Source organism: Nanorana parkeri, unplaced genomic scaffold (genome assembly GCF_000935625.1).
Source record: "Nanorana parkeri isolate BGI_ZX_2015 unplaced genomic scaffold, ASM93562v1 scaffold208, whole genome shotgun sequence".
Taxonomy (NCBI): Eukaryota; Metazoa; Chordata; class Amphibia; order Anura; family Dicroglossidae; genus Nanorana; species Nanorana parkeri.
The window spans coordinates 1011509-1029880 of record NW_017306476.1 but is presented as its reverse complement, the minus strand read 5'-3'; the positions used below and the strand labels follow the sequence as shown (position 1 = coordinate 1029880).

General features: G+C 39.9%; 1 protein-coding gene across 1 annotated transcript in view; it reads left to right on the top strand.

Annotated features, from left to right (window-relative positions):
* Nucleotides 1-18372, top strand: part of CDKAL1 (CDK5 regulatory subunit associated protein 1 like 1) — a 610267-nt gene that overhangs the window by 548143 nt on the left and 43752 nt on the right. The window contains exons 13-14 of the mRNA XM_018555678.1: nucleotides 5015-5098; nucleotides 10410-10574. Coding sequence (XP_018411180.1) covers nucleotides 5015-5098; nucleotides 10410-10574 — 249 coding nt within the window. The remainder of the gene's footprint in view (nucleotides 1-5014; nucleotides 5099-10409; nucleotides 10575-18372) is intronic.

The following is an 18372-nucleotide window of genomic DNA, read 5'->3' as shown; positions in this document are numbered from 1 at the left end:
TATATATATATATATATATTTTAAACACTGTGTTTGTTTTTGCTGACAATACATATTTTTTTGTGGTACATGAAGAAACCACTAAGCTTTCGGTGCGTCTTATCACTGTCTTTCAGTCTCTGTGTTCAATTTACAACTAAACTGAAGCATGGCATAGTTGTTACAGAAACATTACACAAACTTTGTCCAATACCCTATGCCTCAAGTTTAAATCTATAGTTCATAATATGTTTGGCTTTTGTCTTTGCTTCAGTGTAACTCATGTCTACAGTGAAATTAGGTATGGTTACTACACTTCAAATCATAGACTAATTTTTCATTCATATTTGGCATGGTAGTACATTTGTTGGTGTGCTTGCTTCCAAACAAGACTTGAACTTTAAAGCAGTTAGATATAATGTGTGTCTGGCATTAGTTTCACTATTAGTGGACTACAACTGGAGATTATAGAAGAAAATGTAGAATATGTTGCCAATGTCACACTATAGCCTTATGGGCAAGAAATATTTGTTAATGTGGCAGCGACAGTTTGTTGGAGTTATTGGTCACATTGCTTTTATAATTCCTCTGTTATTGTCCCCAAACAGCAAAACTGCTATTAGTGGGTCACTTGGATATACTGTAGGAAATAGTTTTGCGTGTAGGGCAAACCAAAAAAAAACATGCTAAGTCCAGTCATCAAAGCACCCGCAATTGGGTCCATCTGTGTAGCAGAAAATAATATGTACTCTCTGCTAGCTGGTGGCCCTGATCCAAGTGATCTGTACTGTATTTAGCAATTTCCCAGCTTGATTGTAACATGTAGAGCCAGTCTACTGTAGCTAGTTGAAATGACTACCGTGCCACAGTATGAAACATAGCAGGATGTAGTGATAGCAGTTAAGCACTTAAAGTAATGTCTACAAATGGACTAAAGTTAAACTTATGGCATTTTGTCTAATTGCCTGGTATTTCAAGGAATATGGTTGTAATGGATGACAAAGGTCTCCTAACACCAATTTGTACCAGTGTTATATTAGCATTCTCACATTTGAAATACATTGCTAATGTGTTTTTTGGTGTCTCAAATCTGGGAACATAGCCAAACAGAATGTGCTGTATGATCCTTCAGTTCAAATCACTATCTTTTGTGACCTACCTTTTGAAATGTCTTATTATATAATGCTGTCAATTTAAAATAGTGATCAAATCATTATTGTCTCAAGGTTTTATTCCACTTGTGCGTTGCATATGATACTTCATGTGCTCTATGGTAGAACAGATTGTGTTGAAAAATGTTTTTGCTTATGTTATTGGGCACATGAAGACACATTACATATGGTATAACATACCTAGCTCATCAGGAAGCTGGTACTAAGGTGACTTTTAGTTGAAGGTTGCCTGCCTATTTAGATAAGAGTAAAGTACTTGTTTGCCTCTTACCTACAACTACACATGGGACTTATCTGAGAAGCTAAAGCCAAACTTGAATCTGTTTAAAACTCAACTGAATTATCACTATTTTTCTCTTTTTATTCATGTACCTGACATGTATAGTCCTGTACATGACTTTGACTTTTAAGTATTTTTCACTTGCAATTGCCTTTTTATTTCTTACTTTAAATGTAGTACTTGCAGTACCACTCCAAGGTCTATCCTGGCAAAAACAAGTCACAGCCACATCCTCTTCACAAGTCCACACATGTACTTATGTTGAGGGGGTGTTTCTGACCAGGTTTGAGTGCGTAGTCTTGTTTAGACACGCTGCAGACCAGCCATTACAGGAAAGAAGAGGTGAGATTGAAAATGGTGATTAATAATACAATATCTATCTGACTGAATGCCTTTGACGTCAGTTGGATCTTATTCTGCATAGCATTAAAGCTTGGTTGCTTTCTCTCTTTACCTACCTACAATCAAGTGACCATGGGCACAGGGTATTTTACTACCATAGTTCGCACACCATGCTTTGTTTCATATGTGTAAGAATAGCAACGGCTACCAGGACCATGGCTGTATGAGGACCTTTTCTGGTGGTGTTGGTTTCTCCTCATCATTTCACCAATGGATTCCCTAGTTGAAAGACATTTACATGTTTAATACTTTGTGAGTGGTATTGTTGGTATTCGTGAATATTGTGCAGATTCTGTAGGGGTCTATTGGTCACTTTTTTACTGGAGCCCAGAGAAGTTTGCTTTTGTTGTATATAGAGGAAAAGCAGAATCTACATATAGAACCTCATTTGATATTGCATAGAGCAAGATGCAGCAACCAAAAACAAAAAGTTAGTAGCCTTCTTCTTCTGCCTTCATAGGTGCTGATGATATTGGCAGGTAGGAACTGCAGGTACTAGGAGTTGGGGTTTTTTTTTTGTTTTTTGTTTTTTTTTACTTCTCATCACTACCTACATCAAGCTTGCCATCCATCCCTGTTTTGAAGGGTCCGTACCCAGCAAACAAATGCCCCCGTTGAGCGTTTCCCTCTGCTTGTGGTTTTGTTTTTTTCCTTTCTATATGTAAATTGTGCAGCTGCTCCTGTTTCTCTCCCCTCCTACTGGCCCGTCCACCACCTGTCAGAGCTGTGTAGCACAAAAGTCAGATTGGTTTCAGAGCACTTCTCTCAACTCTGTGCTGTAGGTCTGATAACTGGCAGGCTGGCAGGGACCGAAGCCAGCAGTTGTATAAAATCACATATAGAAGACACGTTAACATAGGCGGTCACAGCATCAGGTCCCAGGGCATTCATCAGCAGGTGCAATGCAAAGTCTAGGAAATACAATTCAGGGAGGAAAGGGTGATTTTTGTGTTTTGAAGGTGGTTTTGCCTTGGGTGGGATTGTATTGGGAAAAGGTTGGTCATTGTTACTACTCTTGATCTGCACTTTGTGCATTACTTACTCAGTACCCCTACACTCCGAAGAGTATGCATTCCTGCCCACTACAATCTGTGCATTACGCACTCTTGACCCTTGACCGTTATGCACTGCTGACTTCTGCACTCTGTGCATTAAGCACTCTTGGTCCAGAACAGAGTAGGCTCAGGTTTTATTTAACCATACCACTATAAGCCCCTCCCACCGTTATCACAATTTTGCCACACCCACCATTCACTACACACCCCGTGTGTATCCCAGGTTTTTCACAATCCAAGCAACACCCCTGTCAGGTCACCATGTTAGGGGTGGTGCCAGTCAGAATTGCAGGTGCCATCCCATTAAGGCGCTGCTGGAGTCAGTTGTGTATGTGTGGCAATCATCTCTTGGGTGAGATTTCCTACACACTGCACAGCTGGTGTGGCTACATATGGAGGCATGGTTTTGTGTGTGTGGTTAAAAGTGTGCATGGTCAGGGTTTTTTGGGGGATATAATTTTTTTGGTAGAACTACAAGTCCTGTTAGGCCAAGAAAGACTGACAACTACAGGCATGATTCCCAGAGGCAGAGGCATGGTAGGATTTGTATCTCGAATGCCAAAGTTGCCTACCCCTGTTCTTCAAAGCTTGCTTGTAAATATCAGCATGTTTACAGCCACCCCCTTGTAAAAATCTTTACTAGTCTGGTCTATTCTGCCATAGGCAACTTTGAATGTATACCATTGCAGATTAACTTGCATCTGTTTTTACTTTGGATAAAAACATGTTTTCTTTATGTATATTTGTAGTTTACAGTATTTTACTTATTAACTGCATAGCAGTACTGAATCCATTATACATACATAGTCATTTCTATTCCCTGACTGGTTAAGTTTTTTCTGTTGATTTTCTTTGTATTAAAGGAATACACCACTCCAAATTGAGCTATGCAATACTTGAGAGGGTAAATGTATTCCCTAAGTTGCACCATCTATAGTGTCCTGTGCCACAGATGCTACAGAAATCTTAGCTGTCACTGAAGTTCAAATACTGTTCAGCTTTTAGTCTTGGCACTATTGTTTGAATTGAGGTAGTTTTGTCCATACAAGTTTATGGTACTTACTAATTCAATTCAGGTAATGCTGGGGAGTGCTAGGACTGGACATGTGGTTGGTAGCTTTGCAGCAAAGGACACGTGGAAGGTAAATGTGATATATGTATATGTGACAATAGTCAGTACAAATAGAGTGGAAAATCTCCCCAGTGGGAACACAGGCAGCAATATAAAAAAAAAAAAAAAATCTTGACAGAGGGTCTGACCCCTCCCTACTCTGTGCAAAACTAAAAATAAAAGGTTTTGCCTATAGGGACATGAAGATAAAGCAGTGAATGTGACTTTCACCAATCAATCACTGTTGCTGAATCAATCACTGTCATTTAAAACACATGCACCAGGAAGATTTGCCTGCAGTAAATGTTTATAAATACACCCCTTTAAGTATTACTCTTGTGACAAATGCTTTAGTTTGGTTGTTCCTATATACACGTTCATACCTTTGATTATAGTCAGTATGTGTCCCCCTTGAAAAGCTGGATAAAAGTTACACCGTGAAATGCACACCAGTTGTGAATTTGAAGGTCAGAGACTATGTGCTGTGTTATATTACCTCATATGAAACATTATACTCTCCAGGCGCTGTAAAAGGTTTTGCATGCTTTAATTGAAGAGTTTTGTACGTGCTTAGACAGTGCATGCAATATATCGTTCTACTAGTCTCAAATATTGTAAGAACTTGATTCCAAATATTATCTGAAATACAAAAATGTATTAATGGCTAGCTTACTGTAGTTCAGACAGCCCATGTTAGAAAGATTAATATTCATAGCACCAGTAAATGTAATAGTATGTTTTTGCAGCACTACTGTCTATGTGGAGTGGAGTGTTCAAGAAATATTTGACTTAAATATATCCTAAATATGTTGTTTTAAAGAATCAGATCAAAACCCCTGATACAACCAATGAGTTTGTCTTGTTTGTAGACCTGATTTGACAGTTTGACCGTTTCAAGGATCGGTTTGCAAACCAATTATAAAATAAAATTCTACTAACTAAATAAAGTCTAATATTACCATACCATTATATTTGACACCATTAACAATAATATACTGTATGTGCTTTTTTGCAGGTGGGTGAAAAGCAGCAAGTTCTAGTTACAGAAGAATCATTTGATCACCAGTACTATGTTGCCCACAATCGTTTTTATGAACAGGTAATTTTTAAGTTATACAACACTTCTCTTACTGCATAATGGTCATACACTTTTCATGAGCAGCTTGTTCCTTGTGTCCTACTGAGCTCCTCCATTACCATTATGACCATTTGAACATGGACTTCTGAGTTAGTCTGCATATGGCAAGCAGGGCCGGATTTACTCTCTCTGCTGCCCCAAGGCCTTGTTCCTCAATGTGCGCCCCCCCCAACCAGATGGTGGGGGCGGCAGGGTTGGTTTTATTTATTTTTTGTATTTTATTTTTTTGTTATCACTTTTAATTTTCTACTTTTTTTTTATTTTTGATGATCTTTTACTTTATCATTTTTTTTTACTATTTCTTATTACCTTTTTGTTTTTTTTATTTATTTTTTTTACTTTTTATCATTTCTTTTTACATTTTTGTATTTTTTTTCCGACTTAACTTTATTGCTATCACACAGGAGCTAACAACCCCTGTATGATAGCATTTTGAGGTGACAGGTTCTCACCTGTCACCTCAAATACAGGATTTCTAGCCCAATATTTGTGCTAGCTCTACTGTGACAGCTGAGATGGGAAGGCTGCGAGTGCAGCTCTCCAATCTTAGTGTTTACATAGAGCAGAGAACAGATGTTCTCTGCTCTGCTCCCCGCTCTCCATCCTGAGCTACCTTGTAGTGGCCCTGGGTCCCCCAGAAGAGTGGGGGGACCCTGAAAACCACAGTGGGGAGGCGGCCAGTGGGATCAGAGGCAGCCAGAGGTGGGGGCGGACCAAGGAGATTGGCGTGGCGGGTGAGGACAGATGAGCAGGTTAATTACAAGTGATCTTGGCATCGCCAGATGCATGACCTGGTCGTCGGGCGCTAGGAATTCCACACCCCCCTGCCGCCCATCTATTCCCTGCCGTTCCAAGGCCAGGCCTTGGTGGCCTTGGAACGGCAATGTTATGGAAGTTGCACAGTAAAGTTTCTTTTTCACTGTGGTTCTTAACCATACCTCTATGGCTATCTGACATTATGTCAGATCTCTGCCACCTGCCCCTGGTCTTGCATCCAATATATGTTTTTTTTATTTACATCTGTGGAGCCTATTGGTATAGAATATCTGACACCTTTATTACTTAAATATTTTAAAACTGTCCAGGAATAGTGGTTATTTGTCCTAGTGCCATTTGAAAACGGCATTGAGACTCTGTGGTTCTGTCGGTCCCTGCTGAAATGTAGGCAGAAATAGTTAACTGACAGTCGCCATCCAGCATTAAGCCCAGGAGCTGAAATTATATGACCTGGGCTTATGATCTTAGGGGCACAGTGCTCCATAAAAGTCCTTGTAGCAGATTGCTGTAAACACAATGCTTCTGCATAGATGAGGATTCCAGTGACCAGAGCCATGAAGATACAAACAATATATATTTAAAAAGGAAATCATGACTTTTCTTGATCTGATGGTATTTGTATATGTGCATTTGTGGCAAATGCTCACTCAAGTATATACAATGTCATTCAGAATTTAGGGATTGCAAACCTGTCAAAGATTTGCTGACGTGCTAATTTGTGTCCTTGTCAACCCAACTATCTGAATGTTATGCTAACAATTTAGACAAACAGCATGCATAACAATGTGGCTTTGAAAGTAGAATAAAGCTATCCTAAAGTAAAATGTGCACTTTCAGTTTAAGCTTTACCTATTTCATCATGGTAGATAAAAATCACATTTGTGTTATATCCTTTTAATCAGCAGACTTTGATGGATATATTTTGGGGTACACACCTGTGGCTGCACTAATTACATAAAAGTTGCATTGGGAATATTTTTTTTCACTGTTATGTTCTGATTTAACATGTAAAAAATAAATATTTGTATCCAAATCTGCTATCACATTAAATCCCTATCTGTCCCAAGAAAAGCAATGTATGATATATTAGAGAAGACTACAAAATCTAGAAGATAGATATAAGTTTGCAGAACTGAAACATTGCTAATATGAAAGAAAAAAAATGTAATTCAAGTGTGTTATAGGGAAAAAAGTCGGCGCACTCAAGTGCTTAAAGCTGAACTCCAGGATATGCAAATATTCTCTAAATATAAGAGACATGTGTATTCTTAATTGAATCTTGGTGTGCTTTGTGTATTTTGTCCAGATCTTTGTCGTAACCCAGCCTGGAACTTTGCCTTTGTAGAGGTGCTTCCTATAATAAAGTCCAGTCACTGCTGCGCTCTCTCCTTATGCACATTTAATGTTTTTTTCTGTCAGTCTTTTATTGCTGTCCATGTCTTGTTGGGAAGATTTTTTTTTTCTTATTTTATTCTGGCAGCTGTACAGGAAGTGCACAAAGTGGAGTGCAATCCCACCTTTGAAAGTCACAAGATGAGATTTCCCCATTTTAAATGTCCCCTCAAGTCACTTCCCCAGCTGTACAGGAAGTGCACAAAGTGGAGTGCAATCCCACCTTTGAAAGTCACAAGATGAGATTTTCCCATTTTAAATTTCCCCTCAAGTCACTTCCCTAGACAAGTATCGCCACACCAGAAAAAGAGGGTACATTTCAAACTCGGACAGCGACAGCAATAAATATTCAACAGATGTTATAGCCCTTCAACAATTGTAGCGCATAAATGTATGCACAAACATGACAATAGAGGCTCAACAGCCGGTGTCACTAAATGGTGGAGACGGTCCAGACATGAATTGGACATGAGTGTCGGTTCTATCCGGACCATAATCACGACCATAATTACGACCTTCACTGGGTTATGGCTGCCGGACCATACATCCTGATGGTGCATCCACTGCCAGCGATAACCCAACACAGGCCCCCCTCCAATGACGTCAGGCAGGGTTGGCTGCTAAAACTACAAGTGATCTGTGTGGCTGTATAGCCACCTAGACCACTTGTGTTAGCCTACTATTGTGCACCAGGTCCCCCGCCCCTGTGGGGGGCCCAGGACAACTGCAAATAGTGTCAGGATGGAGAGCGGGAGCAGACCGAGGAACATTCATTCCCCTGATCTGTTCTGTGCTGAATGAAGCAGGAAGCGCTGTGCTATGAGCTCCTCCTGCATCAGAACTGTCAAAACCCAGCAAAAGTGTCAGGTAAAAAGGATGATTAAGCACATTCCTGTGCTTGATAGTCTGTATTGAGGGCATTGTAGACTTCAGGAGTCTAATAGACCCCTGATGTGTCCATAAAGAAAACGTGTCACCTCCAAATGCTTGTTAGAGCCTTTGTGATAGCAAATGTAAAGTGAAGAAAAAATACATTTAAAAAAGTGATGCGTTTAGAAGTAAAAAATATTAAAATTTAAAAACAATCCTGCCTGATTCAAAGGAACATGTGCGTATGTGGAGGCAGCCTAAATGGCTGGCCACGGTACAGACATGGACTGAGGGAACTATTCTACCCGGATCGTGATTCAGACATCTGGTAGATGAAAACATTTTCTAACCGGACCTCCTTGAATATTCACTATTCCTACTCTACAGTATCCCATCACCCTCATGTAATTTATAACACTTCTCACTACTGCCTACCTGCACTATGTTTCTATAGGTGCTGCAGCAGATAGCCATTAGGGTCCTTCTACTCTAAATGCCTGGAGAGTGACAGTGTGTCAATGCAAATCATGTCACATGCAGGAGGGGAAACAATCAGAGCTGCACAGTGCTGATTTAGTTTGTAGTTATTGTTTAATTTTACAGTTTTGCACTCATGCTGTCACTGTGTCTCAATGAGAACTCCCCTCAATGTGTCCAATAATAGGCAGTGAGTCAGGAGTTGCATGTGCATGCTAACAGGCTGAATGGTCCTTCTAGACAGCCTGGTGCCACAAAAGGCCCCAAATAAATATAAGGGAGGCAGCAGTGAGACGCACAAGGCACCCCAAAATGAATTATATCATCTATGTGTTGTAATGGTTGGTTAATAGTAGCTAGTAGCTTAAATGTGCAATAATTGTCTTTAAGGGAATTATGGCAGGGGGATCTCCTTGCTAGAGCTCCCAAGGTGCATGAAATCATCAAACTACAAATGTCAATTAAATATCACTTATTTACAATTAAATACGTTTTATCTTCTTGTCAAGATACAACTGCTGTTCGTGCATACTTAAAGTTGGGTTAAAGCAGAATAGTTTAAACACATGTATGTAGACTCTTTACCAAATTGTTGCTTAGCTGCCATTATTATTCATGCAACTCTCTGCACAGCCTCAGTGATTGTACTGTTCAGAACATGTGTAGCTTCCTGTGTATCTTCTCCAGCTTGCTCATTGGACTGTATATGAACATCTGGGAGCAGTAGAATCTATGCTACATGTCTGTTGAATCATGAGGATGTAGATTAGCTCCCGAAAAGGTGGAGCTTAATCATAATTTGGGCAGAAGTAAAGACCCCATGTGCAGTCTATGCCTAGCAACCCAAGAACCACACACCACTTCCAACTGCTGACATAAAATGGAAATCTGTAGAGTAGGGATAGTCTTTACTTGCTGCATTCATTAAAAGTCACTGGCACACCCTTTCATAGAGTGTTTTAGGAGAGCCCACATGTTTCTTGGCCAGAGTCTGCATGGGTAGTTTTTAGGTTACCTGTTTTTGACATTTGCTGACACATAGTTTCTTAGATTGCAGAAAAGTTATTGTAGCCCCTACCACCTTTTGTGGAGGGGCTACTAGAAATGTAGTGTTGCTAGAGCGGCAGTTTTATGGTTAATTTAAGGTATTCTAGCATTGATTGTACCTGCCTGTGTGGGGTGTGACTCTGCTGCAGAGTGGGGCAACCAATGGGATGTGTGTGGCTCACCAGCCAATCACTGGAGCCAGTGTGGCCAATGGTGCATGCTGGGAAAGTGCATATATACACGGGGAACTGCCATGAGCTCAGTTCTGGTCTAGTCTAGAGTCCAGCCTGCCCCCTGGCTTAGGCCTGGGGGTAGGAATGATCAAGTGTGGGAAATGTGTTACTAGGCCTCAAGCCTTGAGTAAGCCTCTGCTGCAGATTATGGAGAAGAACCAGAGATGCTTATGGCTGCTGGAGGTGCCTGAACTAGAATGGACCTCTGATGTCTACTCTGCTGAAGATTCCTTGCCTCTCCCTGATCAATTGTTGCTCTAATACCCAGTGTCAGCCTGTGCTCCTATTGATTCTCCACTGGACTATTGAAAGGGACTGGTGAGTCTGTAGTCTGTGTATCACTCTATTTTCCCTTTTCTCCCTTCACTGTTGTTGAATGACCCAGATTTTTTAGGTAAGGTGGGATAGTCATTAAGTTTTTTCAGTCATCAAATTATGTCTTCCAAGCTTTTTTTTTTATGATGTGTTTTTTTAAGGTCCTTGTGCCTAAAAACCCAGCCTTCATGGGGAAGATGGTTGAAGTAGATGTATATGAAACAGGAAAGCATTACATGAAGGCAAAACCTTTGTCAGAGTCAAAGATGTATACACCCTCCATCAACAAGCCTCTAGAGAAAGGAGAGGTTTCTGGCTTATCTGAGGTATCGTTATCATTTCAATATACGCTCTTAAAATGATGTATGTCTGTATAAGTTTTGTCTGCTTCCATTACAGAAAGCCAAATAAAACTGAACTATAAATTAATATTAGGAATACTTAAACTGTATATTAAGGCAAAAAGGTGTTCACTTCACATGCACACATTAATTCATTTCCAAGTCAAACACTGTTGCTTCTTTGATGCCAAATAGTTTGCTCTCACACTGTGTGTAGGAAAGGAGCTCTTGGGAAATGTTGTGTACTTTGGTACAACATGATGCTTCTTTGTGCCTCCTCTGTGGAATCCAGAGTTCTTTACAAATAAGGCAGAATTCTTGGAGAAACAAACTGGTTTCAAGACTGTCAAATTGGATGCATTCAGCACCCCCATATATGTCCTTTCTACCTGGGAAGGAGCATGAATCTGACTACCCCAGAAGTGGGCTACATTTGTACAATGTTGTGTAGACTTAGCCCTCCTTCCAGGCAGAGGGGTACAAACACAGGTCTTGCTCTGCCCGAATACACGGCACACTAGACACTTATAGTCTGCAAGTAAGTGCAAACTTATGTGCTCTTTTAAATGACTACCTGCATCCTATAATGGAAGCGGAACACATCTGGGTGCTACATTCACATGCTAGATGTGATGGGGAGAAGATTGAGGCAGGGCCTGGCAACATGTATGAAGATGTGCAGATCTTTCACTATCGGCGATGCTTGTTTAGATATTTACCTATTGTCAGCCCTACTCTAAAGGGAAACGTAAAGTGGCACTAAACCTAAAAATGCATTAGAGTACCTTAACTATTAACAAAAATGTACCTTATGTGTGTATCACTCAGCTGTAGATCCTCAAATAATCTCTGAATTGGTGCGGACCCTGTCCTTCCTTCTGGAGGGTGGCTACTTTTCTTCCCCATGGTCCCTGTGCTGTGTGTGTTGTAAAGTAGCCTCCACTCCAAGCTCGCATTAATGATAGGCTACAATCTCAATAAATATTAGTAAACTAAACATGTGATTAAAGTCCATAATGGGAGTGAGTTTGGAGCGCTGGCTACTTTACAACACATACAGGGACCATGGGGAACAATCCCGATCAGGACACTATCTGCATGGAGTTTTTCTCCCTGTGCTTGTGTGGGTTTCCTCTGGGTACTCAGATTTCCTCCCACACTCCAAAAGACATGTTGGACGGTTAATTGGCTCCTGTCTAAATCCACCTTATAGGAGATAGATACCTTAGATTGTAAGCTCTTTGAGGGCAGGGAATGTTGTGAATGTGCAACTATGTGAAACGCTGAGTAAATTGTTTGCACTATATAAATACCTGTAATAAATAAATAAAGTGAACATAGACTTTGCTTAGGTAACAAGTTTTTTTTGTTTTTTTTTAGTCAATCAACCCCATTAAACTAAAGTCCTGAGTAAACAGAATGGTATTTTGGTGGCCTGTGGCTGCCTGAAACCGTGTCTGAGCTCTTTCTTTAAGATAGTATGTCTGCTTTAAATGTTGACTTTTATTTTCAGCAATGCATTGGTAAATTCTCTTATGAGTATTGATATGTTCACATAGCACTGGTAATCTCCAGTCCTTAAGTCTATGTTTGACGTTTGAACTCTATACTAATATTTTGTTGGCAGTAACCCCTCTGGCCAGTTCAATATATATATATATATATATGTTGTAATCTCAGGTTTCAAGTTCCAGTTTCCAATTAAACTTTAAGCTACCCCTATAGTTCTGCAAAAGCACTTGAGCTGGAGGAATGTTTGGATGTTCTCCAGTAAATTTTAGCCAATTTCAGAAATAACTTGTATTGTAAATTTGCATGACTTGAAGGATGCTCCAAGAGAAAAACCCTCAGCAATGCGAACTCTAGCCATGGGTTTCTTTGCGGGGAAAAAATATATGCTTTCTTGTTTTAACAATGGGGATGTTTTCCCCTGAGGAGATGGTATGTATGCTGGTTTGCTTTTCATACTGAGAGTGTGAATAACATTGAGATTTTCTTTTTATTCAAAATATCTAAAGGTGAGTGAGAAGGGTTATGCTTCAGATGTTTACAGCACTGTCTATATATGTTTAAATAAGTCTGTGCTCATACAAATGCTGAGGTACTCAGTGCAAGTGTCTAAATCCTGAGGATGTGCTTTTGCAATGTTTACCTTTTGGCATCAGCTTGGAAGCAGTGGGACAAATTAAACTAAACTAAATGCACAAAGAAAAGTCATTTATAATTTACAAAGTAAGAAGATGCATGGGTTTTTGGTAATATTTTCTCATGGCAAGCAACAATATCTTTGAAGAGGCCAAAGGTAAAAAAAAAAGAGGCTAACGTCAACTTTTCACGGCAAACTGTGTAGACTGTATATTGATCTGGAATGGATGCTTGCATGTAGCAAGAAATGTATAATACAAATAAGTAAGTTGAATATTGCAAAGTTCAGCCATTAAAAGGACTCTGCCAGTATGGGAATATGACAGCTGCTGTTCCTGATTTGTTTTTAAAAGTGCATGTTTCAGTTCTGTCATACAGATGCTGGCTTGATTATTCAGCCATTCAGTGACCCAGAGCAAGCAGATATATATTAGGGTTTTCTGACACTTGTATGTACATACATTTTCCAGGTCACAGTCTTGCCAAGCATTGAGGAAAGGATCAGGATGAAAGCCCTGGATCATATAGTTTCAAAAACAAGTCGTCAATGGCAGAGAACATATTCATATCCTGATATGTTTCCTTTATTGTATTTATGTGTTGTGTAAATTGGCCATTTTGTGAGTGCAACAATTCCTGTGCATCTCATTTGTAGGGTCTCATTTTGGGTTAATGCTGATCCCGTACAACATTAATACCAACATGTTTATTTTGCAAGGTAGCTGTAGGTGTTGCATACATCCTCCAATAGAGGTTGGTGAGTGTACGCAGGTTTATTATGGTACTTACATGTAGCCTCATATGCCTACCAACGTAAATCCCTGGATGCAGAAAATCCCTGCATCCTGGGGTATATGCTGGCATTTATGTTGTATGGACTCAGAAGGAGGTAGTACTTAGCTACATGTACAATGGGGGAAAATTGTAGCTTGTAAATGCTAAGGCTTAACATGTAGTGTGCTCTTCAGGGGCCAAGGAAGGGAAAGAGTGCGATCACTCTTAGTGTAAATACAGTGTGATGTTGGTGGGCTGTGCGGGCACTCAAGTGGCTATGTGGGGTCCTTGGTGGGCTGTACGGACTCTCAGGTGGCTATGCAGGGTCTATGGCAGTGTTAATTTTGAAAAGCAAATTTCGATTTAGTTTTAGCCATAGTCTGCTGACTAAAATACCATTTAATTTTAGTCATCTGAATTGTTTTAGTGTTAGTGCTAGTTTTAGTCAAATAAATATCATAATATTTTGGTTTATAAATCTACAGTAGATTGTCTACTAAAATCTAGTGGGTTTAGTTAAAGAGTAATTTAGGAATTCCTCTAGAATTTCCAAACCCATGATATACTCCTGGAGTAAATGTCTATTAACCTGTTATTACTTATGGTGTTAAGGTTTGAATATGCAATACTGACACAGATTTTACTGTTTTTTTTATATAACATGTCTTTATCTTAAAATTAGATTAAACCAAGTCTTATAAAGTATATTATTGAGTATTTTCAAGAAAGGACCAGTAATTAGATATGCATTAATAATAAAAACTTGCATATGACGTTCTTCATTCTTTCAAGCAGAAGTGCAACTCTAAAATATTAAGATGAAAAACTATATTGGCTGTAATACCATTCCACATATTGCCTATTAGCCATCCATTCAGGATGAAACCGGAAATGGAAGTCTGAAGAGATTGGTTCTGATTGGATCGCTTCCCAAATAGTCTCTTCCTAACATTTTAGTCTAGTTTTATTTAGTTAAGTAAAATATCAATGTATTTTTGTTATAGTTTTAGTAATAACTTTTTATTAAGTTTTAGTCTAGTGTTAGTTACTGAAAGTGTTTTTGACAACTATGACGGAGATTATTAGTTGACGCAGGCCTATGGTGGGCTGTGCAGCATCTATGGTGGGCTGTGCAGACTCTCTGGTTGGCTGTGCAGGTTCTATAGCGAGCTGTGCGGACTCTCAGGTGGCTACGTGGGGTCTATGCTGGGTTGTGCAGGTGACATGTTGGGCTGTGTGGGCACTTGCCAGAGTCCCAATCGGTCTCAGAAGGTGCAGGCAGCGCGGTAATGGGGCATCCCTAGTAATAATAGTAATGAGCTTTATTTTATTTTGCGTCTTTAATGGCCCATTCATACCAGAAGCGTTATAGCTGCACTGGTTGCTTTTTTGAATGCTAAAAAAGTATGATATGCTGTCCTGTTTTGCAGGATAGGGTGGTTCAACTTGGTACAACCACATCTTAATGCACTGTATCAATAAAACTTAACGAAATGTCACAAGTTCAACACACTGGGATCAGTGCCTGTCAATGCAGACTGAGCCTGTCAACACACACCAGCAGCTGTGCATTTAGTGCAGCTTGCTGGTGTGAATGGGCCCTAAAGATACCTTCTCAATGCCCTTTTAAAAAAGAATCAAAATCAGGTAAAAATATGCACAAGATAAACAACAAAAAAAGTAAGGTAAAGGCTTTTCTACAAAAATAAAGTTTTCAATTTGAAAACAGATTTTAAAAGGTAAGTCTCTGAAGTTCTTTGGAAGAAGAGTTTCAGAGCTTTGCTGCATAATGGGAGAAGGCCCTGTCTCCCAGAGAGTGTAGACATATTTGAGGGACACACTGAAGACCAGAATTAGAGGAACAGGGGTTAGGAGGGGGGTTGTAGGGTGATACCAGTTAAAGCAGATAAAGAAGTGCCAAGCCATACAGAGCCTTTTAGGTGAAAATTGGGATTTTGAAGTGTGAAACCTGAAAAGGTAGCCAGTACAAAGATTTGAGGATAGTGATATTGATAGTGATTTGAACACTTGCACTAGACCAAGTCAGGATTCTGCCTGCTGAATTTTAGACATACTGAAGTCAGCTCCTAACTATGTTTGTTTGTTTTTTTTTACTGCATGTGTGGATTGAAACAAATATTGGGTGCTATAGTCTACACTTTATAACATTGTGCAGAAACAAGACCCCTTAAGTCTTCCATCCTTGTGCATGGAAATATGCTTACATCATATTGTGTTATGAGCATCCCATTAGTTGGGAAATTGTGTTCTGCTGGGTTTTAATTCCAGCTATAAAAATGATTCCATTGCATGTATAGATGACCAGGACATCCTAACACAGTGCAACATATGTTATACAGCATAGAGGATCTGTCCACCACACCCTTATAAATGTTGTCATAAAATTTTGTATTTCTTAGAGTGCACTGAGAAGATTAATTAAAAAGAGAATATTCTAGTGACTAGCTCTCTAGTTTATACCTTGGTGCATGTGGCAGTATTCCAGGCCTTGTCTCACATTTCACCGAGGCATGGTTGTAAAAGCTGATGAAGTGTGAAATGAAAATGTGTATCACATTTCTAGGCATCATTTTATGCTCTTGCTGTACTGAATGTTTGGGCTACAAAAAATGTATCCATGGTTTTAACATATGGAGAAAAGGTTGCTCAGCCATGTAAAATCACAATTGCTCTACAAACTTTTTTTTTTATCTTTGTATTTTACAATACATGGTAAACAAATGTTATCAATAAGAGGGGGGAAGTAGCAGATAACATTACATTTATTGCTGTAAATGTCACTGCGACTTTGATTTTATAGGCTCTGGCAAACAGTAAAAGGGAAGTCATGCTTGAGACCTTAGATGAAATAAGCAGTGTGTCTAGTAAATCTGTACATGGGCTCACTGCTTTCTTTACACGCTAAAGCCGTATCTTTACAGTGGAAGGAGAGGAGTTTTATGCTGCAGAAGGGGGTCATCCAGAGGCCACTGTGCACCTCCATCACTGGTTTTCATTGCTGACTTGGTACCAGTTTACTGATGTTATCAAATAACATTGTCTCATAGTTTTGTGTAGTATCTGTAGATCAGATTTTATTCATTAATTATTATTCTGCATTTATTGAAATACAATTACATACTTTATTTACCAAAATGGTTATTTGGATAGTTCCATCCATCAGCATTTTAGGATATAACCACCCCCCATAGTACTCTAAATCGTATTCAGTTGCTTCGGTGGTGTATTCGGTGTATACATGAGGTGATGCTGGGGGGTGGATGAAGTAATGAAGAGTCTTTAAGTATTTTGAGGTTTAAGGAGCAATTGGCTTTGCTCTGAGATGATAGGAATGTAGCAGTGAGGTTGTCGGAAATGGAGATAATTGGGCAATATTTTTTTAAGATAGATGCCAGTAGCCTAATTCTTAACAGCTGTTTATGTTAGAAGCATGTAGCTGTGAAAATATATATTTTTTTCTGTTAGGAACTCTGGGGAAAATTATCATTAGAGACTTGCAGTGGGGCTACCCCACACTGCAAAGTTAAGTGTCTGTGTCTAGGGAAAAAAAGAAAAAAAGTTATTCTCACCTGATCCCCTGAGCCGGCTTGAAAATTAGACCAGTCCCTGGAGCCTCTGTTCCCCTTTGCTTTAGCAATGTAAATCATCACGTTCTATGCACAGTGTATAGAATGTGAGGATGCTGAGGGATGTTCTATTGCTGGAGGAGGAGAGAGGATTGAGGGAGCGCTGTCACAGCCAGCCAGCTCTGAGGTTTCTTAACGTGATATTAACCACCTCCTGTCCATGACCGTTCCTGAACGGCCGGACGGGAGCCTTATAGGAGCGGGAGGGCGTCTAAAGACGTCCTACCCCTCCTCCCGCTTGTGTGTAGTGCCCAGCGCGCACACGAGTGGGGAAACTGTCAGCATGTAAACAGCCAACAATGGCTGTTTACATTCAAGCGATCAGGCGTCTCTAGAGACGCCCAATCACTTGTACTAGCCGCAGGTGTGCACCCGTACCGCCATCCTCGTCGCCCTGCTGTCGGTCCCGAGATCCATTGTGCCCGGTGCGGCTGGAACCGTCATGGCGACGCGGTCAGTGGAGATCAAAGGGAGAGCAGTACACAAGCTCCCTTTTGATCTCTTCTCGGTTCCCGAATGCAGGAAGTGATGTATATTACATCACTTCCTGCATTCAGTGTCACTCTCCGGTTACAGATGCTGGTGAGAAGCTGATGAAGCAGATATTTGCTTCATCAGCTTCTCTGGAGGTCCCTAGGTGACATTAGGGGTCTTAGAGAGTCCTGATGTCTCCATAAAGAGGCCTGTTATTTAAATTGTCTATCACATAGGGGGTTTCTTAGTCCCCTATGTGATAGCAATAAAGTTAAGTGTAAAAAAAAAAAGTTAACCACTTCAAGACCAGGTGTTTAGACCCCCTTCCTGGCCAGGCCATTTTTCAGTATTCAGCGCTGCAGTACTTTGACTGAAGTTTATTCCGTCATGCAACGCTGTACTGAAATGAATTTTATACCATTTTTTGGGGACAGATAGAGCTTTATTTTGATGGTATTTAATTACCACTGGGATTTTTATTTTTTACTATAATTAGGGAAAATTTTGAAAAAAAAGGTTTTTTTTACATTATGTTAGGAAACATTTATTATTACCCAGTTTTTTGGTAAAATATAAAAGTCAGGGTCACGTCGGATAAATAGACACCAAACATGTCAACCTTTAAAATTGCGCGCACCCGCGAAATCGCAGAAAACTACCATACCCAAAATTGGCCATAGGCGACACTTTAAAAGCTTTTACCGCTCATCAGTTTAGTGTTATCAGTGATTGATGGCCCTAGA